Source organism: Crinia signifera, chromosome 5 (genome assembly GCF_055691185.1).
Source record: "Crinia signifera chromosome 5, ASM5569118v1, whole genome shotgun sequence".
Lineage (NCBI taxonomy): Eukaryota > Metazoa > Chordata > Amphibia > Anura > Myobatrachidae > Crinia > Crinia signifera.
This window is the reverse complement of record NC_139221.1, coordinates 225,282,593-225,308,131: the sequence shown is the minus strand read 5'-3', so window position 1 is coordinate 225,308,131 and position 25,539 is coordinate 225,282,593. Positions and strand designations below refer to the sequence as shown.

At 43.3% G+C, this 25,539-nt stretch overlaps 1 protein-coding gene across 2 annotated transcripts in view; it reads left to right on the top strand.

The window, feature by feature from the left end:
- MYRIP (myosin VIIA and Rab interacting protein) overlaps positions 1-25,539 on the top strand; it is a 419,901-nt gene that overhangs the window by 339,047 nt on the left and 55,315 nt on the right. For both annotated transcript variants that reach the window (XM_083188579.1, XM_083188580.1), the window contains 2 exons: positions 5,023-5,675; positions 22,481-22,711. In XM_083188579.1, coding sequence (XP_083044705.1) covers positions 5,023-5,675; positions 22,481-22,711 — 884 coding nt within the window. The remainder of the gene's footprint in view (positions 1-5,022; positions 5,676-22,480; positions 22,712-25,539) is intronic.

The window sequence follows — 25,539 nt, the reverse complement described above, 5'->3', positions numbered from 1 at the left end:
GCCCCAGCTGCGCTTCACCGGGGGGGGGCGCTCACCTCGATCCAGGAGGGGTTTCTCCAAGTGGCCACCCTCCAGTGGCCGGCTCCCCAGGCAAATTCCTACTAATGCTGCCTAGTGGTGGTGCTGGCCCTGATTCTAGGGTGAAAGTATTATATGTGACAAGAAAATATTCACATATTTTGTAGCATGTAACATGCACCAAAGCTGATATTTCTATAAGCTAGAGAACATGCTCACTCACCCCTCTGTTTTTAAAAGCATGAGCAGTTAAGTGTGGGACTATCCAGTTTTTATGAATAACCAAACATATTAGAAAAGGTTATTGATTTCACACAGCACCACTCACAAAACCCAACTAGTTCTATTAGAAACAAATCCTTATGTGCATTGCACGTCTAAATAATTGCAAAGATAATAAAAAGAGCAATCTAACTAAAAAAACATATTGGTGCACAATTAAAATCAGCCTATATCCACAAAACACATCTGACTAATGGAGAGGGGCATTCAATAAGCCCATGAAGTGGGAAATTTAATATTTTAATAGTGATATATAAGTATAAATGTATATATTAAGTTTTATTATTTTCTCAAAAATGTAATATCATTCTGAGGTTATGCTTTTTTTTACTAAAATTGTGCTATCCTAAATATAACACCAGCAGTGGCATAGCTTGGTTTGGGGCGACCCCCCCCCCCCCGCCGTTAATGGGGGGGCGCCTCCCTCCCCGCCGGCCTCGGCCGCCGGTGGCCCCCCCCATCGCCGCAGGCTTACCTGTCTGCGCGTCCCGGCTCCCCTCCTGGCTTCAGTTAATAATTCTATGCAGACGGACCACGATAAAATGGCCGCCCCCATAACGCATACAGTTTTAGAGAATTGATTGAAACCAGGAGGGGAGCCAGGACGCGCAGACAGGTAAGCCTGCGGGGGATGGGGGGCGGGGGCATTACTATAGCACCACAGCCCCCCGGCGCCCCCACATGCTCCCCCCCCCCCCCCCCCCCGCGGCCGAAGGGTCTGCGGTGCTATAGTTACGCCCCTGCACACCAACATGGGAAGCTTATCTTACACCAACATGGGAAGCTAACCTTAAACCAACATGAGGGGCATACCTCACACCAACATGGTGAGCTATCCGCATACCAACATGGGAAGCTAACCTCACATCAACATGGGATGCTAACCTCACACCCACAGGGAAAGCTAATGTCACACCAATATGAGGAGCTAACCTCCCAGCAACATGGGGAGCTTAGTTCAGACCAACATATGAGGAGCTTACCTCACACCAACATATGGAGAGATTACCTTACACCAACATTTGGAGAGCTTACCTCAAACCAACATTGGAAGCTTTTCTCTGGGAAGCTAACCTCACACCAACATGAGAAACTAACCTCACACCAACATGGGAAGCTAACCTCACATCAACATGGGAAGCTAACCTCACACCAACATTGGAAGCTAACCTCATACCAACCTGTGAAGCCAACCTCACAGCAACATGGGGAGCGAACCTCACAGCAACATGGGAAGCTATCCTCATACCAACATGGGAAGCTATCCTCATACCAACATGGGACGCTATCCTTATACCAACATGGGAAGCTAACCTTACACCAACATGGGAATCTAACCTCACTCCAACATGGGAAACTAACCTCACACAAATATGAGGAGCTAACCTCACACCAACATGGGAAGCTATCCTCATACCAACATGGGAAGCTATCCTCATACCAACATGGGACGCTATCCTTATACTAACATGGGAAGCTAACCTTACACCAACATGGGAATCTAACCTCACTCCAACATGGGAAACTAACCTCACACCAATATGAGGAGCTAACCTCACAGCAACATGGGGAGCTTAGTTCAGACCAACATATGGAGAGATTACTTCACACCAACATTGGAAGCTTTTCTCTGGGAAGCTAACCACACACCAATATGAGAAGCTAACCTCAAACCAACATAAGGGGCATACCTCACACCAACATGGTGAGCTATCCGCATACCAACATGGAAAGCTAACCTCACACCAACATTTGGAGAGCTTACCTCACAACAACATTGGAAGCTTTTCTCTGGGAAGCTAACCACACACCAATATGAGAAGCTAACCTCACACCAACATGGGAAGCTAACCTCACACCAACATGGGAAGCTAACCTCACACCCACATGGAAAGCTAATGTCACACCAATATGAGGAGCTAACCTCCCAGCAACATGGGGAGCTTAGTTCAGACCAACATATGAGGAGCTTACCTCACACCAACATATGGAGAGATTACCTTACACCAACATTTGGAGAGCTTACCTCAAACCAACATTGGAAGCTTTTCTCCTCACCTCACACCAACCTGTGAAGCCAACCTCACAGCAACATGGGGAGCGAACCTCACAGCAACATGGGAAGCTATCCTCATACCAACATGGGAAGCTATCCTCATACCAACATGGGACGCTATCCTTATACCAACATGGGAAGCTAACCTTACACCAACATGGGAATCTAACCTCACTCCAACATGGGAAACTAACCTCACACAAATATGAGGAGCTAACCTCACACCAACATGGGAAGCTATCCTCATACCAACATGGGAAGCTATGCTTATACCAACATGGGAAGCTAACATCACTCCAACATGGGGAACTAATGTCACACCAATATGAGGAGCTAACCTCACAGCAACATGGGGAGCTTAGTTCAGACCAACATATGGAGAGCTTACCTCACACCAACATTTGGAGAGATTACCTCACACCAACATTTGGGGCGCTTACCTCACACCAACATTGGAAGCTTTTCTCTGGGAAGCTAACCTCACACCAAAATGAGAAGCTAACCTCACTCCAACATGGGAAGCTAACCTCACACCAACATGGGAAGCTAACCTCACACCAACATGGGAAGCTAACCTCACTCCAACATGAGAAACTAACCTCACACCAATATGAGGAGCTTACCTCACACCAACATGTGGAGAGATTACCTCACACCAACATTTGGAGAGCTTACCTCTCACCAACATTGGAAGCTATTCTCACACCGATATGGGAAGCCAACCTCTCGCCAGCTTGGGAAGCTAACCTCACACCAACATCGGAAGCTAACCTCACACCAACATGGGAAGCTAACCTTACACCAACATGAGAAGCTAACCTCACACTAACATGGGAAGCTAACCTCATACCAACATGGGAAGCTAACCTCACACCAACATGAGAAGCTATCCTCATTCCAATATGGGAAGCTAACCTCACACCAACATTAGAAGCTTTCCTCACACCAATATGGGAAGATAACCACTTGCCAATATGGGAAGCTAACCTCACACTAACATGGGGAGCTTACCTCACACCAACATGGGAAGCTATGCTCATAACAACATGGGAAGCTAACCTCACTCCAACATGGGAAACTAACCTCACACCGATATGAGGAGCTTACCTCACACCAACATGTGGAGAGCTTACCTAACACCAACATTGGAAGCTTTTCTCACACCGATATGGGAAGCCAACCTCTCGCCAGCTTGGGAAGCTAACCTCACACAAACATGTGAAGCTAAACTCACACTAATATGGGAAGCTAACCTCACGCCAACATGGGAAGCTAACCTCACACCAACATGGGAAGCTAACCACACACCAACATGAGAAGCTAACCACACAACATGAGAAGCTAACCTTACACCAACATGGGAAGCTATCCTCATACCAACATGGGAAGCTATCCTCATACCAACATGGGAAGCTAACCTCACACCAACATGGGAAGCTAACCTCACTCCAACATGGGAAACTAACCTCACACCAATATGAGGAGCTTACCTCACACCAACATTCGGAGAGATTACCTCACACCAACATTCGGAGAGATTACCTCACACCAACATTTGGAGAGCTTACCTCACACCAACATTGGAAGCTTTTCTCACACCGATATGGGAAGCCAAACTCTCGCCAGCTTGGGAAGCTAACCTCACACCAACATGGTAAGCTAACCTCACACCAACATGGGAAGCTAACCTTACACCAACATGAAAAGCTAACCTCACACCAAGATGAGAAGCTAACCTCATACCAACATGGAAAGCTAACCTCACACCAACATGAGAAGCTATCCTCATTCCAACATGGGAAGCTAACCTCACACCAACATGGGAAGATAACCACTTGCCAATATGGGAAGCTAACCTCACACTAACATGGGGAGCTTACCTCACACCAATATGGGAAGCTAACCTCACGCCAACATGGGAAGCTAACCTCACACCAACATGGGAAGCTAACCTCACACCAACATGGGAAGCTATCCTCACACCAAGCTCACCTCACACCAACATGAGAAGCTAACCTCACACCAACATGAGAAGCTAACCTCACACCAACATGGGAAGCTAACCTTACACCAACATGGGAAGCTAACCTCACACCAACATGGAAATTTATTCTCATACCAAAAATGGGAAGCTTATCTCATGCAAACATAAGGAGCTTACCTCACTCATTGTGCTTATGAATTTAAAAGATTTTATTACAGGGGTTATATCTGCACCTGTGCGTTAGAGGTATAATTGACCTTCTAATTTGATCCTGGGTAAGATGAATACAATTTGCTGAACATTAGATTTTATTAATATACAGAACTGCGTTGCAGAATTAAATCAAAAACACAAATCTATCCCCTCACAATCAGGGCCTTATCTACCCTCTGTTACTTAAACTTCTTGTCACTCTTGCATGTCCTTGTTCTGTATGATTTGTGACACAGATTGTTTAGGCCTGTGGTTTGCTGGCATCTTACAGATAATGATGCTTTTCTTGGGTAAGAATCTGCCATGCTAACAATAGCTGTGACCTTCTCAGTTAGAAGCTACCATTGCCTTGACATAACCAAGAATTGAGGAAAGGAACATTTGAAATATTTAAGTTTTTTACAGCATGAATATTTATTCCTCTGTAATTGTTAAAATGTACTTATTGTTTGTTTACTTTGCTACTTAGGCCCATCTCCTGTTCTGCAGAGTTCTGATGGAAACTGGGTAGCGCTACAGAGTATAACTTTGCCTCCACCAAGACTGCTTGCTCAACCAAAGAGTCAAGTATTCAAATCTTTAGAGACTGAATCCGCTGTTGTCTCTGCTTATGATGAAATGGGCTCTGACAGTGATGAGGAAGTTGACTGGAATTTAGCACTTAACGCCTATCGAAGAAGAACAAGACAGCTGTCAGAGGATTCCTGCTATACAGACTCCCAGTATAACACTGAATGGACATGTGGCAATGATTATTATCAGCCTGTAACGTCTCCATCATCTGGGCTGTGTACAAACACAGAAACTGTATATTCTGATTCTGAAAACTCGTCAGTGAACTCCTTAAAGGAGAATAGGTTATCCGTGAAATCCATTTGGCCAAACAGAAAGGCTTCAAGTGAACAGATGCGGAAAGAACACGTTTATGGAAAGATGGATATTAACTTTAATCCACAGTCCATTAGTATGGAATACTCAGACAGCAGTGAGGCAGAAAAAAGCCAAGTTGATGTTGAGAAAAGGTCAAGGAGATGGAGAAAGAACAAAGTTGCCCTGGAAGAGATGGGAGAGGGGAGTAGTAATATAATGAAAGTGCAGAAAAGGACTGTAGGCACAAATAAGGTATTTAAAAAAATATGTTTTTCTGACATATTGGGAAAAATTCACTAGTGAGTAAATAAATGGTGATGCTTCTTGAATTATTGTATTGCACATATCTATGTATAATCAGGATCTTATTATAGCTAAAATCAGGAATGTCTTTTTTATGATTTAATGTTAATTACTTAAGAATCAAGGTTACAATAGTGGAAATGTGCCTATACACATACTGTGCAAGGGGCTACAGGGCCAAGTTAAGGAACAGCTTATTAAATAAATACATAGTTTATTAAAGTTGTCTGGTCACATACATTTCAGAGAGGTTAACGTGTAACCTGCCTATAAATTTGCTAGAAACCAGTGATAATGTCACTGAGAAAATGCTTGACTATAATGCATGATGATTTTTACACATGAATTATTCATTTCTAATGAAGTGATGGGATATATTTATTTTAATATTTATCTATAAAGCCCCAATATAATTAGTTGCATTTTACTATTGGGTACACAACAGTAATAAGGCAAGGCAGGGTAATAACATACTGGACAAGAGGTAAGAGAGGCTTTAATCACCCACTTGCAGATGATTGTGTGGGTGTATAAAAAGAACAAATGTAAGTTTTGTTAGAACTGTGTAGAAGAGTGGAATATGGGTAGAATAGCTTATGGACTTTAAAGAGAGTGATTGAGGAGCTTAAGTTTTGTGAAAGAGGTAGGTTTTCTGGGAATGCTTGTAGGTTTGAAAGTTAGAAGATCTGGTGTGGGGGAGTCTTTAATGGGAAAACTTAATGAGCATTGAGCATGAAAGACACAGAATTGGTACATATCAGAGGGGTCGAGTTGAGAGATATATTGTGAGGGTATGTTCTGTTTATAGCATATGAAAGTATCATTTTTTATATAAAAAATATGATAAATCACAGGCAATCAATCAGGGCCTGATTAAAGGTTCTGGATGCCCTAGGCTTAGGTATTGCCCCCTGTAATGCTTCTGAACACAGAAGAAAATGCACATGCACATGCAGGAAATAAAGCCACCGAGCCTGCGCTCGCCACGCTTCTAGCTCGGTGGTTCGCTGCACTCACCACACTATATAAAATCAACTCCACGTCGACGTGGATAGTGGGGTAATGAAAAAGTCGGAGGAGGCGTTCCGCCTCCCCTCGCCACGCTTCGGGGTGGCGTGGATAGTGGGGGGTGCGTAAAAGCTATTTTTGGGACATACAATCATATTATTGTATGCCTAATGTCATGGCATCGCACACCCTATAAAATTGCATGCGATCGCATGTGATTTTGCAGCAGATGCGATGGCCTGGGGCTGAGAGAGCAGTGAATAAATTACATAGGAAAATCGCATCGCACATCACATGGCCCATGCGATGCGATTTCCCTACGCAGAATAGCCCACTAAGGAAATAGCTTAGTGGGCGCCCAACTAACATATAAGTACCGACCATTCTAGTAGACATGATAAAACATTTTAGGCTTCATCTTGATCTTTCCGTAAAGACATTAACTGTGAAAATTATTGCATAATGCATGAGATATTAATGTCAACCTTTTATGTTTTTTGAGTATCAAAGGGTGTCGCAATTCCCTTACCACCTCATGCAGTATGTTACTCCCAACATCGGAGGTGTCGATGTTTGGGCAGTACTGATGACTGAGTTTGAGTACAAATTACAAACGACTATCTTCTGGTAGAGAGATGTGTGATCCTTGTTTTCCCACCAGATGGCATTAGTGTCTTTTATATCTAGGTATAATGACTCAGATTTTCATAGGATTATTCTGCAATTTTGTGCAGTTTTGCTGGACATACAGTATACTGTAGAATGGTCTACATATTTTTTTTTTTCACTTACCATCTTCTAGTATATTTTCTTTCTGTCATTGTTTTGACATTTAGCTTAGGTACTAGCTTGGAGTCTGTTAGATTTAGCCCAAATAAATATTAGTACAGACACAACTGAAGTATATAATACCTATATAGTATACAGTACAAATATACTATTTTTGGGGTACTTATATGTTAGTTGGGCGCTCACTAAGCTTTTTGGTTAGTTTTCCGCGTCCCCTTGCAGGGCATGCTACGCTCGCCACGCTTCGGGCTCGGTGGCTCACTGCGCTCGCCACACTATATAAAATCAACTCCATGCCGACATGGATAGTGGGGGTATGAGCGTACTAACTATAGTGGGCGCCCAACTAACATATAAGTACCATTTTTTGAGATGTTGGAATTCCTGATTAGTTTGTAGGTATTTTCCTCTAAACACGCAGAAGACACATGTACCTGGGGCAGGTGTGCTTGGAACTGAAAAAGTGTTTTCTAGAGGAGTTAAAAGCAACTAGCTGGTTTGCTCTGCACAGCATGGAAGCCCAAGTTCTAGACCTAATATTTTGTGAGTTACTGAAGTGCCAGTCTCAGCAGCAATGTCCTATCTAGGACACCCTTATACTTGATTATGGGAGTAATATAGATTGTATATATTTTATACACTACGGGGGTAAACCCAGGGCCGGATTATAATGGAGGCACAAGGGGTCAGTGCCCATGGGCCCCCCTCTAGCTAGGGGCCCCCTGTGGTTGTCATGTATTTAAAAAATAAAAATTTAAGTTTTTATTTGTTTTTTTTAGCTAAAGGTTTTGTGCATGGGTGGGGTAGTGCTGCAGCTTTACCTATCTGCCAATGTGACAATGATTTATGGTGCTGAGCATCGGGAGCCAAGGCACACTGATTGCACAAGTGTGCAGTGCATTTCTGGGAGTTGACTAAGTCCCATGACACTTTGCACCAGAGGACAGAGGCTGAGAAGTTTGTGCTGAGCTCTGATTGGTGGAGCTCATTACATGCTTCTCAGGTCCATGGAGAACAGCAGCAGCAGCTTAGTCATGTGAGGGTTTTTAATCAGAGGCAGCACTAGGACTGTGAGGTCTCCTCCAGAGTAAGGGGCAGAGGGACAAACACAGGCTTTTCATGTGGTGTGTGTGTGTGTGTGTGTGTGTGTATATATATATATATATATATATATATATATCCCCTGCAGTTAACCATTGACCAAGTTTATTCTGCCTTTACTCTGTGTTTTGACAGTATAATATTCTCCCATGCAGTGTGCGGCCAGTAATGACAAGTGCAAGGGGGCCCCCCGGTCTAAAGTACCCCGGGCCCCCCGAAGGCTTAATCTGGCACTGGGTAAACCCAGTCTAACCCTCTCCCTATGCCCATAACCCCCTTTCTATTTCTAGCAGCCTAACCGCCCCCCCCCCCCCACACACACACACACGCACACGCTGTTTAACCCCCACACCCCACCTCGCAGCCTGACCCCAACTCTCCCTTCTTGGTGCCTGACCCTCTCCCCACAGCCTAACCTCAAGTCCTCCTCAGTGCCTTAACCTAACCCCCCTTCCCAAGATGCCTGCTTCTGTACTCCGCATACTAATTGATCGGTATTCTGGCGTCTGGATCCTAAACTATTCAAGGTTCCAGTGCAAGTCATCTGAAGGCATTAGGGATAACGGCATCGGTGTAAAGAGCGACAGCATCCTGATTGCCAGGATGCTGACTGCATCCCCACTACAGGCATCATCCCTACTACAGGCATCATCTCCACTACAGGCATCATTCACACTACAGGCATCATTCACACTACAGTCACCATCCCCACTACAGTCATCATCTCCACTGCAGTCATCATCTCCACTACAGTCACCATCCACACTACAGGCATCATTCCCACTGCAGGCATCATTCACACTACAGGCATCATTCCCACTACAGGCATCATCTCCACTACAGGCATCATTCACACTACAGGCATCATTCACACTACAGGCATCATTCACACTACAGGTATCATTCACACTACAGGCATCATTCCCACTGCAGGCATCATCTCCACTACAGGCATCATCTCCACTACAGGCATCATTCACACTACAGGCATCATTCACACTACAGGCATCATCTCCACTACAGGCATCATCTCCACTACAGGCATCATTCACACTACAGGCATCATTCACACTACAGGCATCATTCACACTACAGGTATCATTCACACTACATGCATCATCCCCACTACAGGCATCATTCACACTACAGGCAACATTCACACTACAGGCATCATTCACACTACAGGCAACATTCACACTACAGGCATCATCTCCACTACAGTCACCATCCACACTACAGGCATCATTCACACTACAGGCATCATTCACACTACATTCATTCAGAGTTGCACCCAAATTTAACTTACTTTGGAAAACATATAGTACTCTTACTTAATACCCATAACCGAACATAATAAATCAGTGTTGTATGACCTACAGTATTTTAGATTTTTACATACAGGAGGTCATTCTGGTTGACTAGCAAAGCTGCGAATTTGGTACAGGTACTTGTTTCCTAGCACGGTGCCCAGATTTCCTACGTACGGCACCGCAAGGAAATCACATCGCATGCGATTTGATTGCATGCAATGCCATTCGATGCAATGCCATTCAATGCGATGCCATTTTTTTTTTTAATGTTTTTTTTTCCTTTTGGCATTGTACCCCAGTATATCGCATGGCATCGCGATTTTATAGGGTGTGCGATGCCATGACATGACATGAGGTATACAATAATATGATTGTATGTCCCAAAAATAGGTATAACGCACCCCAACCCTCCCGCCACCCCGAAGCGTGGCGAGTGGTGGCGGAACGCGTCCGCCGACTTTTTCATTACCCCACTATCCACGTCGGCGTGGAGTTGACTTTATATAGCGTAGTGAGCGCAGCGAGCCACCGATCCCGAAGCGTGGCGAGCGCAGCGAGCCCCGCAAGGGGACGCGGATTACTTTACATGGATTCCGCGTCCCCTCGTGGGGCTCGCTGCGCTCACCATGCTTCGGGCTCGGTGTATAAAATCAACTCCACGCCGACGTGGATAGTGGAGTAATGAAAAAGTCAGAGGATGTGTTCCGCTGCGCTCGCCACGCTGAGGGGTGGCGTGGATAGTGGGGGGGTGTGTTAAACCTAATTTTTTATCACATCCTATCTTTTACATGTATTTACTGACTTAGCCCATTAAAAAGATAGGATGCTATAAAAAATCGCATTGCATCGCATGCCATTAATGGCATGCAATGCGATTTCCTTACCGTTAATGGAGTAGGAAACAAGTACCGCAAATGGTACTCTTTACCTAGAACGGCGCCCGTGATTGGAATCGCGGGCGTCGGGGGTAAAAAATCGCGACCATCGCGGGTAAATCGCGGGTACATAAAAAACTATTTTCCCATAGGGATCAATGTAAAAACGGTGATTGACCGCGATTTTACTGTTAAATGCCTCAATGCCCGCGATTTGGCCATAGGAAACAATGTTAAATGGGCCACAGAGCCCTAATAGTGCCCTTGAACTCTGAAATGGCCCCCACAATTGTTAACGCCACCCCACAATCAACGTCAACCCGAAGCGTGGCGAGCGCAGCGAGCCCGCGAGGGGCGGCGGTATGCGTCCTCCGACCTTTTCATGCCCCACTATCCACGTCGGCGTTGAGTTGAGAATAGAATAGTGTGGCGAGCGCAGCGAGCCACCGAGCCCGAAGCGTGGCGAGCGCAGCGAGCCCCGCGAGGGGACGCGGATACCTTCACAGGTAAACGCGTCCCTTCGCGGGCTTCACAGGTGTCCGCGTCGCCACGGACACCTGTGAAGCCCGCGAGGGGACGCGTATAACTGTGAAGGTATCCGCGTCCCCTCGCGGGGCGCGCTGCGCTCGCCACGCTTCGGGCTCGGTGGCTCGCTGCGCTCGCCACACTATTCTATTCTCAACTCCACGCCGACGTGGATAGTGGGGCATGAAAAGGTCGGAGGACGCGTACCGCCGCCCCTCGCGGGCTCGCTGCGCTCGCCACGCTTCGGGTTGACGTTGATCGTGGGGTGGCGTTAACAATTGTGGGGGCCATTTCAGACTTCACGGTGACTATTTGGGCTCTGTGGCCCATTTAACATTGTTTCCTATGTAAAAATCGCGGTCATTGAGGCATTGAACACTAAAATCGGGTCCAATCTCATTTTTAACATTGGTCCCTATGGGAAATCGTGGCCATCGCATCGCACCCGATTTTTAGTGCATTCGATGGTCGCGATGGGCGCCGTTCTAGGTAAAGAGTACCCCACAAATTTAATAGCTTTGTGAGCAAACTAAACATCGCACGCACGAACACCTGCCCCCCTCTCGCACGGCGAATGTCCCCACAGACATGCAAATGTATGTTTTGCATAAACATCCATTCGCAGCCTTGCAAATGATTTCTTAAGCGCTCACAAATCTAATTGGCTCTTTGGTTACTCAGATTTGCGGTGTCAGCTGCACATCCCCGGTACCTGTGTCGTGCAGCCATTTGCATGGGAATATCCAGCATTTGCATGGGAACGCCCATGAAATGCTGGGTGTTCCCGTGGGCACAACCCATGTCCGCCGCCCCCTGACCGCACTGCTCTAAATGGTTATGCGCAAAAGCAAAACGTCGCTCCCCATATGAATGCGCGGGGGAATGACCTCCACAGTACATATTTCATTAACTCCTTATAATATTCAATGACCATAGTTCTAAGACTCTGTAAACTTGGATAATTGCATTGAAATCTATACCAGTTACTAAGACTAGAAGACTAAAAATTAATAAATACATACAGAAAGCCAAACAAAGGAGAAACAATGCCACATAGTAATTTAAATTAGAACATATAATAGATCATAATATATAATTGATCTTTTTTGCATATTTTTGTAGGGGGTGAATTTGAAAGACAGGGGTGGGTAAATAATAACATAGGAAATACAATGTATTAAATATAAAATTATTTGATTTTAATGCGTTTTGTGTGTTAGGGGATGAGACAAATAATGAATAACCATCCGATGAAAATCCAATTCACTAAGCTAATGACATACATTCATATTTTTAAACCATTAAAAATCACGTGTGAAGTAGTTCCTGCATGTCAGCATTTCTGAAATCATTTCCAATCACCAAATCTGGATTTCTGTGAGACATATGTTGGATTATTGTATCTGCTATATCTTCACTTCATTTGTGCTTGAAATAAATGATGTTTTCACTATGACATTTGTAACAGTTTACTCCATGTAATGTACTGTGGGATATGGGTAATCTCACCACAATAGGTGAATATGGGTATGGGTCATAGGGCCCTCACTATGAAGGTCCACATACATTAGGTTGACCACTAAAGGTCTATAGGGTTTCGGTCGACACATAAAATTTGGTCGAAAGGGTCGGAAGTTCGACATGGGTTTTTCTCATTTTTTTTTATGCAAGTCAGCATGGACTACGTATCAGTGTCCCGCTTCCCCTCGCTGCGCTCGCCATGCTTTGGGCACACTATTATATTCTCCCTCCAGGCCTAGTAGACGGTAGAGTATGAAATGCCGCCTGTTTTGGGTAAAAATGTGAAAAACTCATGTCAACCTTTTGACCCAGTTTGGCCTTAGCCAATTCATTTGTCATCCGACATTTAGTGGTCAACTTAAAGTATGACGACCTTCATAGTGTTGACCTAGAGATCATATCCCATGAATACTGGGCCTATGCATCTCAGATGTGGATGTGATGTGATAAATGTGTCTATAATTCACAATGCAACATTTGAAAACCAAATCACAAAAATGTGAAAAAAACTGGAGATTTCTCACCAAATCTCACTTTCTATATCTCTCATCCTATTAAATCTCACCCCTGATCTGTGATATAGGGCCTTATTCTGGTTCACTCTTAGAGTCAAAATCCTTCTCAAATGGACAAAACCATGTGCACTGCAGGTGGGGCAGATATAACATGTGCAGAGAGAATTAGATTTGGGTTGGGTTTTTCTTCAAAGCAAGATCTATATTGCAGTGTAGAAATAAAGCAGTCAGTATTTTCCCTGCACAGAAACAAAATAACTCACCCAAATCTAATTCTATCTGCACATGTTATATCTAACCCACCTGCAGTGCACATGGTTTTGTCCATTTGAGAAGGAATTTGCCTCTAAGAGTGAACCAGAATAAGGCCCATAATCTGAGATGCCGGCTGGGAGTTTCATTGCATGTCAGTTGACAGCATATATCAAATGACCAGGGAAACAAAGAGTGAGCACAGCGATTATCTGACCAGATTAAAGAGGCGATCACCAGATCACCGATCCGCTGAATCCGGGTAATATTTTTTATTTTCTATTTTTTTTTGTTCACTTGGATCAGCTTGTGGTATATTATACACATATGGCTGATAACCGAAGGGGTCTTATGCTCTGTCTGTCAATCTGCTGGAAAAGCACAGCAGAGGTAAAGGATAGGGGGGAAGCCAACTGAAGACGGCGTTATTATTTCAAGGCTTTCCCCTGGTATTATTGTGCAGAGAAGGAGCAATTAGAGCACAGGTGTATACAATCACCTCTCAAATTGGGACAATATTGTTATCATACAAATGCAGTATTACACTCCTCACGTAATATGTCAGTGGCTGCTCTCAACCAGTATTATGTCATGGTTATTCACACATAGGATAAAGCAAACAGCAGAGGAAGGATAGAGCGCCTAAAGCCCCGTACACACGGGGGAGATATATTGCTCAGCCATATATTGCTAACAATATATGGCTGAGCAATATATTGCTCAGTGTCCCCTTTTCATCAGCGACCAGAGATGGTCGCTGATGAAAAGGAACCTCAGCCGGCGGTGCCGCAGAGGTAATCAGCTGGTCGCAGGAGCAAGCTCCTGCGACCAGCGATTAGAATGGGGCTGAAAACGGGAGCGTGCACACTCCCATCACTGGCAATATGGTCGCCTGTGACCATATTCCCAGCGATTTCAGCCACTATCGCCCCCGTGTGTACACAGCATAACAGTGTATATCAAAATATATAATATACCACACATTTAATTGTGAGAAGGAAAAAAGGGCTAAAATATGAATAGCTTATCTGTATGAGTGCTTCTTCATTCAAATGAACAACCATCAGAATCAGCACAAAGAGGGTGAAAAGAAATAAACAGTGTCCACTATAACGTATAAATAAAAAAAAACAATAAAAACTCATAACCATAATAAGATAACTTTCCATAAGGTAAAACTACCACAGGTTAAAAAGGTTTAAAATGCAATATTCATTACACAGTTATTTATCCATAAAATATTAGGTTGCACACATACAAGAAAACATAAAAAGAGCGATTATCTGTCCGTGGTATTCACAGATACAGCAGTTCATTTCCAACTCATTTCATCTAGTACATAGACTTCATCATGGGGATATCCGCTGGTATTACTTAATCATTTATTTTAGTAAATCTGAAACAGATCACATTTTTCATTATACGTAGGAGAAATGGTACAACACAAGAGGGAAAGGAAATTAACTTTTAATTAACTTACAATAGAGTGGGCCCTCGAAAATACAGTCCTATTCCCTCTTGTGTTGTACCATTGAACCTACTGTTAGGGGCCAAACCCTCAAGGAAGAGATATAATATTCTGGGTTTCCACTAACTTTATCAACAAAGGTGAAATTGGTGTGCAGATATATTCTTTGCCCTATAGAGGCTGACTTACGTATGAGAAATGCAATCTGCTTACTAAAAGAATGCACATTGAACTTTTTTTAGTTTTTTTTAATGAAAACTCCCCAAAAAGCCTTTTGATACATTTAAGTAATGTAAATAATAAGCAGGCCACACTCATACATAGGGGCAGATGTATTAAGCCTGGTTAAGTGAAAAATCGGTGATAAAGAGGAAGGTGGTAACGCACCAGCCAATCAGCTGTGTTTGAAAAATGACAGGAGTTGATTGGCTGGTGCATTATCTTTCCACTTTCACACTGCTTTATTACCATTTCACCACTTTATCAGACCTAATACATCTGACCCAATGTGGAAATTTACTCAGATGGGAGCTGTATTTCACATGGGATGTTGCTATGGGCAACCAACCAGAATCTACTTCTTATTGATTCAGCACCTTCTATAAGATAATAGATAGTATCTGATTGGTTGCCCATATCAACATCCCATATGAAATACAACTCTCATCTTAGAAAATTTCCCCAAATACAGTATGTGCTAAGCTTACCATACTCATGAATTACACAGGTTTTGTGGTTGGTTTAATTGAAGCCTGCGTTTCACCTGGCCATAGGTGTAAATTTACTAAAGATTCTTAAAATGAAAAGTGGTGATGTTGCCCATAGCAACCAATCAGGTTCTGTCTATAATTTCTATATTGCATCCTATAAAATGATTGACAGAATCTGATTGGTTGCTATGGGCAAAATCACATATTTTCATTTTTAGAAGCTTTATTAAATGTACTCTATAGAACCAATGTAAGTCATGGCTGTCCTGGTTAAGGCTGTCCTAGTAAGCCTATAAAATACAAACACTGTTACACTCTGACATAATATATTCACACTGTCACACTCATATATGATACGTATATACACACTGCCACACTCTCATATATAATATACTTATGCTGTCACACTCATATATATATAATATACGCACATTGTCACACTCTCATATACTGTATAATGTACTTATGCTGTCACACGCTCATATATAATATACTGTACTCAGTCAGCAGAGCACCAACAGGAGAGCAGTGAGTCTGAGGGTCAACGATAACACTGCACCTTCACTTAGTAGCCATGGTCTCCGATGTTGGTCTGCAGAGTTTTTTGCTACACAATGATTTCTATTCTGCAGTGGTTTCTGAAACAGCAGTCATTTTAGAAACTTCTGTTCTGTAAGACAGTTTACTCTTCATGTACCCAGAGCCGGCCCTAGGCATAGGCAAACTAAACAAATGCCCAGGGAATGCCTAGACTAGAGCTGGTAGAGTTTTGCGGCTGGGGCACCCGACTTGAGCTCTGCTGCTGACTACTACCAATATCTCTGGCTACTGCGATCTGAGCTCAGCTCCGATTGGGGAGCTCATACAGATGGGAGCCTGGAGCAGCAGGGGATCAGCGCAGTGAGGGCAATGGAAAGCAATTTAGCAATATAATTGGCCACTGGAAGAGGGCTGCTGTGCATGCCCAGCTACAGCAGCTCCTCCTCCCAGACACTGACTCCCTGCAAACTGCCAATGATGGTGCCGTTCCTCCCCCAGGAAGCACAGATGCAGGAGTAGAAGGCGGCCAGCCATTCCAGATTTAAAAAGTAAGTTTTACTATTTTAAATATTTTTTTATTAAACTTAAAGTCAGCTCAGCATGTAGTGTGGTATGCTAATCTGGCTGCTGTGTGGGTGCTATTGTTGATGTGTGCAGTGTTCTGCCTGTGTGAGGGACAATTGGTTTGATGGCTGTTGGGTGTTGCTCTGATTTATACTGCTGGGTGAGGAATGCTGTGGTGAGAGAGGGCAGACAAGTTCTGTTTGAGGGGTGATGTGCACTAAGTGAGGGGTTCTGAAAAATAAATGCTGTGGGTGAGGAGTGATGGGTGTTGCTGTTGGCTATTCCGTGGTGTGCAGTGGCATCATAAGTTCAGATGAACGGGATACATACCGATGACCAGCAGTCTGGATTCCGGTAGCCAGAATACCGACGACGGCACCCTGAAGGAGAGAATCCTAGCAGGGGTCAGGTTAGTGTACTTTCCCTCCCCCTGCCCCCCCCCCCCCTAACCCTCCGTTGCAGCAGCCTCACCCTATACCTTCCCCCTGAAGCCTGACCCTAACTCTCCCCGCTTGTAGGTGCCAAACCTAAACCCCCTTCCCCACAACATAATTCTAACCTATCCCTCCCTGCAGCCTAACCCTAAGTTCTCCCACTAGTGCCTAAACCTAACTCCTAATTCGCCAGTATGATCTAAACCCACCCTGTATACTCACCAATCAGGATGCTAGCTGTTGGTATTCCAGCATTGGCATCCTAATGTTTTCAATGTTCTGGCACCAGTCTTTTGAAGGCAGTCGGGATGCCAGCATTAGTATACTGAAAGCCAGCATCCTGACAGCCGGGATGATGATTGCATCTCCAAATGAAGGATGATGAGATAAATAATAACCCTTCAAGTCAGCACTGCATTGCTACAGCTTTTTCTCTAGCTAGTCTCTGCTGACCACGCACAGCATGCTTGGTGGAGGGTCAACACTGTAGGGTATAGATTCAATGGAGGGCTGGCATCAGTAGCTGACATGAAGAGCTTTCTGCCCCTGAGCCAGCGAAAGCAGCCCAGGCCAAACTGCTATGCAAATTATGTTCAGAAAAAAATAAAGTGTATAAGGAGTGCTACTTTTGTGTGGCCCAACTTTTATAAAGAGGAACTATGGTGTTGTGTAATGTTAATAAGGAGCAGTACAGTGTGGTGTAAAGTGAATACAAAGCAATATGGTGCACTGTTATGTGAATAAGAAGCAATAAAGTGTTGGGAATAAGGAGCACTACAGAGTGGTGTAATGTGAATTAAGGAAAGATATGGAAAGGTGTAATGTGAATAAGGAGATATGGGGTGAGATGTAATAGGATGAGAGATTCAGAAAGTGAGAGATTTGGTAAGAAATCTCCAGTTTTTTTAAAGCGGCAATCATTTACACTGCAAAATTACACTGGTTTTGCCGTGTAAATGATTGCCGCTTTAAAAAAACTGGAGATTTCTTACCAAATCTCTCACTTTCTGAATCTCTCATCCTATTACATTTCACCCATGGTGTGGTCTAATGTAAATAAGGTGCAATACATCATGGTATGATGTGAATAAGGAGTGATACAGAATGCTGTAATGTGGATAAGAAGCTATACAGTGCTGTTAAATATGGATAAGGAGCAATATGGTGCGGTCTAATGTGCATAAATAGCAATACGGTCTGGTGTAATGTGAATAAGGATAAGAAAATAAGTATGCAGTGATGTAATGTGAATAGGGGGATATTCAGTGCAGTCTAATGTAAACAACAGACACTACCAAGTGGCGTAAAAAAAAGAATAAGGGGCACTATTATGTGAAATAATATGCATAATGTTGCACTGCTATGTGTCATAATTTGAATTGGGGGTACTATTGTGTGGCCAAGCCCCTTCCCAGAAAGAACAAACTATTTTTTAGGACACAAGTATTAGGTGCGCACTTTCCCTATATAACAGATCGAGGCATCCACATAAAAATAGTCCCATCATGACAGTGTGATGATAACAAGCTGCCTAGCTGGCTCATGGTCGGCCATAAATCGTTAAATATTATAATTGTGTTTCTAGGTTTCTCACGAAATTTTCTAATTATTCTGTTTTTAGGTGTGTTTTGAGAGAGTGGGTCTGATTGTGTAGGGGGTGTACAAACTGACTTGGCATTGACCCCACCCACAGAGCACTGATCAAGCACTGACTCCACTTCTCAGTATAGGCTTACTGTATAAAACATTTTCAGTCCAAATGCCATATGGCCCTGAGCACCTCGTATCTGTTGCTGTGGTGGCAAGGAGAAACTCCTACAACTACTGAAATGTAATAGGGTGAGATAATCAAAAAGTGAGAGATTTGGTAAGAAATTTCCAGTTTTTTAAAGTGTCAATCATTTACACTGCAAAATCAAACAGTGTAAACTATACCTTCATATTTTCCTGTTCCACATACACAAGAGAATTGTCTCCTAAAAGGACAGTCCCGTACATTCCAGTTTCCCTATTTCTCCTTTTTATGGGCAGCTTAGTTATCACGGTTGGATTCCAGTGCTTCTTAAGCTGTGCTTCCTGCTTCTGTTCACTCTGATTATCATCTTTTGTTTATAAGGTACCACAGAGTTTGTGCAGCACTGCTCAAGGGGGTGATTCTGGTTTAATCGGTCATGGGAAGAGTTAGGACACCTCGTTGTAGCTAGAATCAGCAGAAAGTGGGAAGGCACCAGAGCTTTCGGCAATCATGTACTCATCATAAGGCTGAGCAAACATTTTCAGATTAGCGGAAGGGGAAAAGGAAACAGAACACTGATGGTAAGGATTGCGCAAGGGGAAGAACAAGAGAAAAGAAGGCTCTGCCAACATCCTACATTTTTACAGCAGGCATGGCCAAACTATGGCCCTCCTGCTGTTTTGAAACTACAAGTCCCATCATGCCTTTCCACAGTTTTGCTATTAGGAAATGCTAAACTGTGGCAAGGCATGCTGGCATATGTAGTTTCTTAAGAGCTGGAGGGTCACAGTTTGGCCCTGCCTGTTCTACAGGAACAGGGTAAACAGAGGGTGAACTGAGAGCAGCACCATAAGAGGATGACAGTGCGCTCTGCTGGCTCCTCCCCCTAAACCTGCAATATAATGATGCTTCACCTAGGGGTTGGGGCCGCTGGCTTTAAGGACACTTTGGGCAGCTACAAAGGCTGCAGGAAGCAGTCAGCACTACTTCCATGCACCTTGCAAGCTACAGTCCTTGCAGGTTCTGTGTGGCAGCTAACAACCCAGGGCCCTGCACCTTGCGCATACCCCTAGTTATCAAAATTCAGAAAGTTACTTTTTGAAGCTTGATACATCGTTTGTGTATTTGTTAGACAAATCTCAAATCATGGGAGGAAGTTGTCAAGAGTAAGGGGCCCATTTATCATGTATGGCATTTACAATGCGATATCATCCCTCAAGCGCAGGGACAGGGCTCCGAAAGGAGCCCGTCCCTGCGATGTGCTGAGCTGGGCAGGGGGTCTATGCATGCGCGGTTAGCGCTGACCCCCCGCTGACCGCACTGCCTTGGCGGCAGTGCGATCAGTAGCCCATAGACTACAATGGGTTATTGCCCAGGGATACATCGGCCAGCTTCGCATTCCCCATAGAAATCTATGGGGGATGCGGCTAGTGACGGTGCAGGGGGGGATCACAGCAGGGATCGGAGGTTCCTGCTGCGGTCCCCCTTTGGTACATTAGGGTGATAGTTAATATTTGCAGCTAACCCCTGAAAACATGTGTTTTCGGGGATTTAGCCGCAAATATTGTTTGATAAATGCCTCTAGTATGCAACAGTATGGCATTCACAGTGACTGTTTTCAAACTGCTCCATTATGCTGGAGTGTGGTAGCATAAGCATCTCAATAGGGTGTGGTATGACAACCCACAGTCACACCCATCTCAATAGCATAGCAATCTCTACAAGTGTGTAGTGCAACTGAGCAAGCCAGGTTAATTTTTAATCCAAAAAAAAAGAAATAAATACGGTTATATCCTTTTAAGGGGGTTAAGACCAGGGGGCACTTTGTATGGGTGGTCTCTCTTAACAGCTGCTGTGAAAGAACAGGGTTGTTAGACTTGTGTATTTAATAAATAACAAAGAAAAAGTAGTAATCAGCGCTGAAATGCAGCTAGTATTATTTGTAAAAAGGAGAGATTGGATGGTCTATAACAATATTTAAATATAATCAGGGCTATTTTTCACTAGGCTCCAGCAGGAACTGAGGCCCTTATTCTAGTTCACTCTTTCTGACAAAATATTTCTTAGATGGACAAAACCATGTGCACTGCAGGTGAGGCAGGTGTTACTTGTGCAGAGATAATTAGATTTGGGTGGGGTTTTACACCTGCAGTGCACATGGTTTTGTACATCTAATACTGCTTTCACATTGCAAAAACCTGCTTTCAACCCGATTTTCTAAACGTGTCTTAAAACTGGTCAAAAGCCAGTTAAACCCCTTTCATATTGCACGATGTAAAGGTATATTGCAGTTTAAATACCGTTTTGTACCTTTCAGATTCAACCCGTTTCACCCATAGAAAGCCATACAATGTCATTTTAAATGTTTTTTTCCTGCTTGTGGGCGGGGATCAAGTGTGGTTATCATTTGTAGCAAATACCGTTTCTGAGCTGTTCAGACTGCAGGGAAAACGGCTCAGAAACGTGTAGGATCCTGCTTTTAACACGTGTCAAAATACCGGTTTTCTGTAACCGGTAAATTGACAATGTAGCTTTCACATTGCAGCTGGAACCGTTTTAAAGCACTAAAAAATGGCAATATACCGTGTTACAGCTGCAATGTGAAAGGGGTATAAGAAATATTTTGTCAGAAAGAGTGAACAAGAATAAGGGCCTCAGTTCCTGCTGGAGCCTGCAGAAAAATAGCCCTGAATATAATACACCAAACAAGAATGACATATAAAACACCATGGTCAATAAAACAAGTGAATAAAATGGTTAGCACCCACAATATAACAAGTATTCGCAGTAACCTTCAGAGTTCGTTCCTATTTATACCCCAATTACATTTGCAGAGGGATATGGAGGAATGATTACCGTCCCTGTACAGGTGAGTACGTGGGTTAGGTCCACTTAGGAATCCATTATACTTGTTATATTGTGGGTGCTAACCATTTTTATTCACTCGTTTTATTTACCATGGTGTTTTATATGTCATTCTTGTTTGATGTATTATATTAAATATTGTTATAGACCATCCTTCTTTCCAAATAATACTACCCGTACAGTATTTCAGCACTGCTCACTCTGCTAGTACTTTTAATCCATCATTTTCAGAAGACACCCACGTGTTCTAAGAGGTTTTATAGTCACCTTCCTGAGTGTACACAGGTACTGACACCAGATACACCAAGTAATGAAGTCACCTCCTGCTGCATGCTGGTATGTTGTTCCTCAAATCCAACGTTCATGGGCCTTCACTGCAGAATCCAGAGGTTACTAATGCTGCATACAAAGCTATACTGTTACAGTATATTCTACACCACCCAATAATAAAATGTTTTTCCTTTTGTTAATAGGCTGTGATATAAAGACATGATGAATAAGTATGCAATGTGGTCAATGTGTTTCATTTTTCTAATTTGTAGGGTTGTAGTGATGTATCAGAAACTGAGATGAGCAGTGGAGATCAACATCAAACTAAATCCAATAATCTTGAGAAAAAGCTAAAAGCAAGATTAAGTGAATTAACAGCAAAGCTTAGCGACAAAGAAACCTCTTCTGGAGAGGAACAGGATTCAGAGCCTAGAATGGAAACTGGGAACTGTGAAATGTCATCAGAGGACAACTCCCAGTATGTCCACGAGGAACTGAATAAGGTATGAACCTTAGGATGTGCACTTACCTGTTCCCATCAACCATGTGTAGCTTATTGAGGCTTGGTATATTGAGAACATATCTGTATATTTTTTAGTTAGTACAGTAAGAGGATACTTTTTTAAGCAAAAAGGCCTTCTACTCTGCATATGGACCAATATATGCAATTAGTTATGTAGTGTAATTTTATAGTAATTAAGGCCCACTTTCATTCAACTCTGCTAAGGCCCATAAAAGCATATTTATTTTTGATTAGATAATTTCTAGAGTGAATTATTGTTCAAAGAACAAAATTGTGCCTATTGAAGTCATTCCTTAATCTTCCTAAGATTACAGCTGCTTTTAGAACTGTTAGAAAAATCTGTGTTTAACTGTACCAAACAATACTGCCCATAGAGTTGCAAGGACAGACACAACCCTGAACTACTGTATTATACACTTGAATGGTTATTATTTAGCACTGTAGGGGCATTCTATTTGCATATGTAAGTAAAGCATAATCAGGAACAAAGGAAAAGATTAATAGGAGTTTCCCAAAATGTATATGGGAGTGAGCTACCACATATATTACAGTACATACATGGTAACATGTATGTTTACATATACTAAGCGGTTCCCACTGCAGTATATAGTCAGAACTGAAGCCGCCTTTGATAACAATAATTAGCCTGATTCTGAAAAGTTTTTTCAGTGGATCTCTAAAGCCCCGTACATACACACAGGGGATGGGTGATTACAGCCACAATCGCCAGGGATATGGTTGCTGTGCCATCTATATGCTGCACTACAACACTACCAACCTATATGCTGCACAACAGCGCTACACTACATCCACTCTATATTCCCCCTATATGCTGCACTACATCCCTCTATATGCTGCACTAAAACACTACAGTACATCTACACTACTCTATATGCCCCCCTTTAGGCTGCACTACTGTACATCCCCTTTTTATGCTGCACAATATTACATCTACACTACTCTGTATTCCCCCTATATGTTGCACTACATCCCCAAATATGTTGCACTACATCTACACTACATTCCCACCTATACCCTACACCTGGGGTAGCCAACCCTAGTCCTCGAGAGCTACCAACAGTGCATGTTTTGCAGGTCTCCTCACAGAATCACAAGTGAGCTAATTAGCTCCACCTGTGGATCTTTTAAAATGTGTCAGTGAGTAATGAGTGCAGCTGTGCAGCAGCTAGGTTGTCTGGAAAATGTGAACTGTTGGTAGCTCTCTAGGGCTCGGGTTGGCTACCACTGCCCTACACCATATCCCCTATATGCTGCACTACACTACATCTACACGACACTACATCCCCCCTATATGCTGCATCCCATCCCCCTATATGCTTCACCACAGCACTACGCTACATCTACATTACACTCTATTCCCACCAATATGCTGCACCACATCCCCTATATGCTACATTACATATACACTATTCTATCTCCCCCCTATGTGCTGCAATACATCCCACAAGTATGTGGGAAATGTAGTGACTACAATTATAACTTCTCATTACCTCCCTTCACATGAACTTACCATAATGTAAATGTTAGTACTGTCTGGCAGTTTAACATTTATCGCTATTAATTCTGTATTGAGTTTTCTAGCTTCGTAACATTCAATTATCCACATGTAAACTTGTTTCAGGGAATGTCACTGCAGTGTCTACATTGCTAATACACTATTGTCATGGCACTTAATGCTGCGGGGAGGGAGGGTTAGGGATACATTGCTAATACACTATTGTCATGGCACTTAATGCTGCGGGGAGGGAGGGTTAGGGATAGGCTGCAGGACAGGGGGGGGGTTAGGTTTGGGCAGACGGGCAAAGGGGTCATGGTTAGGCCTGCGGTAGCCAACTCCAATCCTCGAGAGCTACCAACAGTTAATGTTTTCCAGATCTCCTCACAGAATCACAAGTGAAGTAACCACCTGTGGACCTTTGAAAATGTTTTAGTGAGTAATGAGTGCACCTGTGTACCTGTGAGGTGAGCTGGAAAATGTGAACTGTTGTTAGTTCTTGAGGACTGGAGTTGGCTACCACTGGGTTAGGCACTACCAGGTAGGGTAATGCTGCAGGGTGGGGAGGGTAAGGCTACCAAGAGGGAGGGTTAGGGTAAGGTTGAGGGGCCTGCAATGCCCTAGCAGCATCAGTGCATGGACACATGCCAACGTTGAGCAGCATGAAAAAAGCAATGGAAGCACAGCGCTGTTGCTTTAAACTATTTGCACCATAAATGAATGCATATGCACCAATTTAATTTAATAAGGTTATTATATATAATTCAATGGAATTGTATTTGTATAATAAAATACTGGGTGGCCTCCAGTCAATTAATAACATGAACAGTTAACATCAGTATTAAAGATTATACTGTAATAAATATAAAATGCAACATTAAAATAAACAATCTATTTCTAGATTCAAGTATCACTTTGTTTAGAGTTATATTCCTGTGCATACAACTGAAGATTTAATCAATTGTGTATTATATTACTGGCCAATAAGCTGGAAATGTAGAATAGAGAACGGTTTGTCTGCTGATCTCCGCTGAGGTGCCGGGACTCGACACCCACAGCAGGGGTCCAATTAGTTGGAACTGATGATGGATGTGACGTCTGTGTGCCGGGGGTCAGAAGGATTTGAAGTATGGTATTGAAATAAACCTGTTTGTAACTGTCCAAGACACGTTGTGCTGCTCCTCACTGTGGGGGTTATTTTGTTTGGTACGGTGGGACCGTATACGGGCGGATCGGGCTTTTTTTTCATCTGCGCATGCGTATCTTATGCAATGCGCATGTGCGGCGACCTC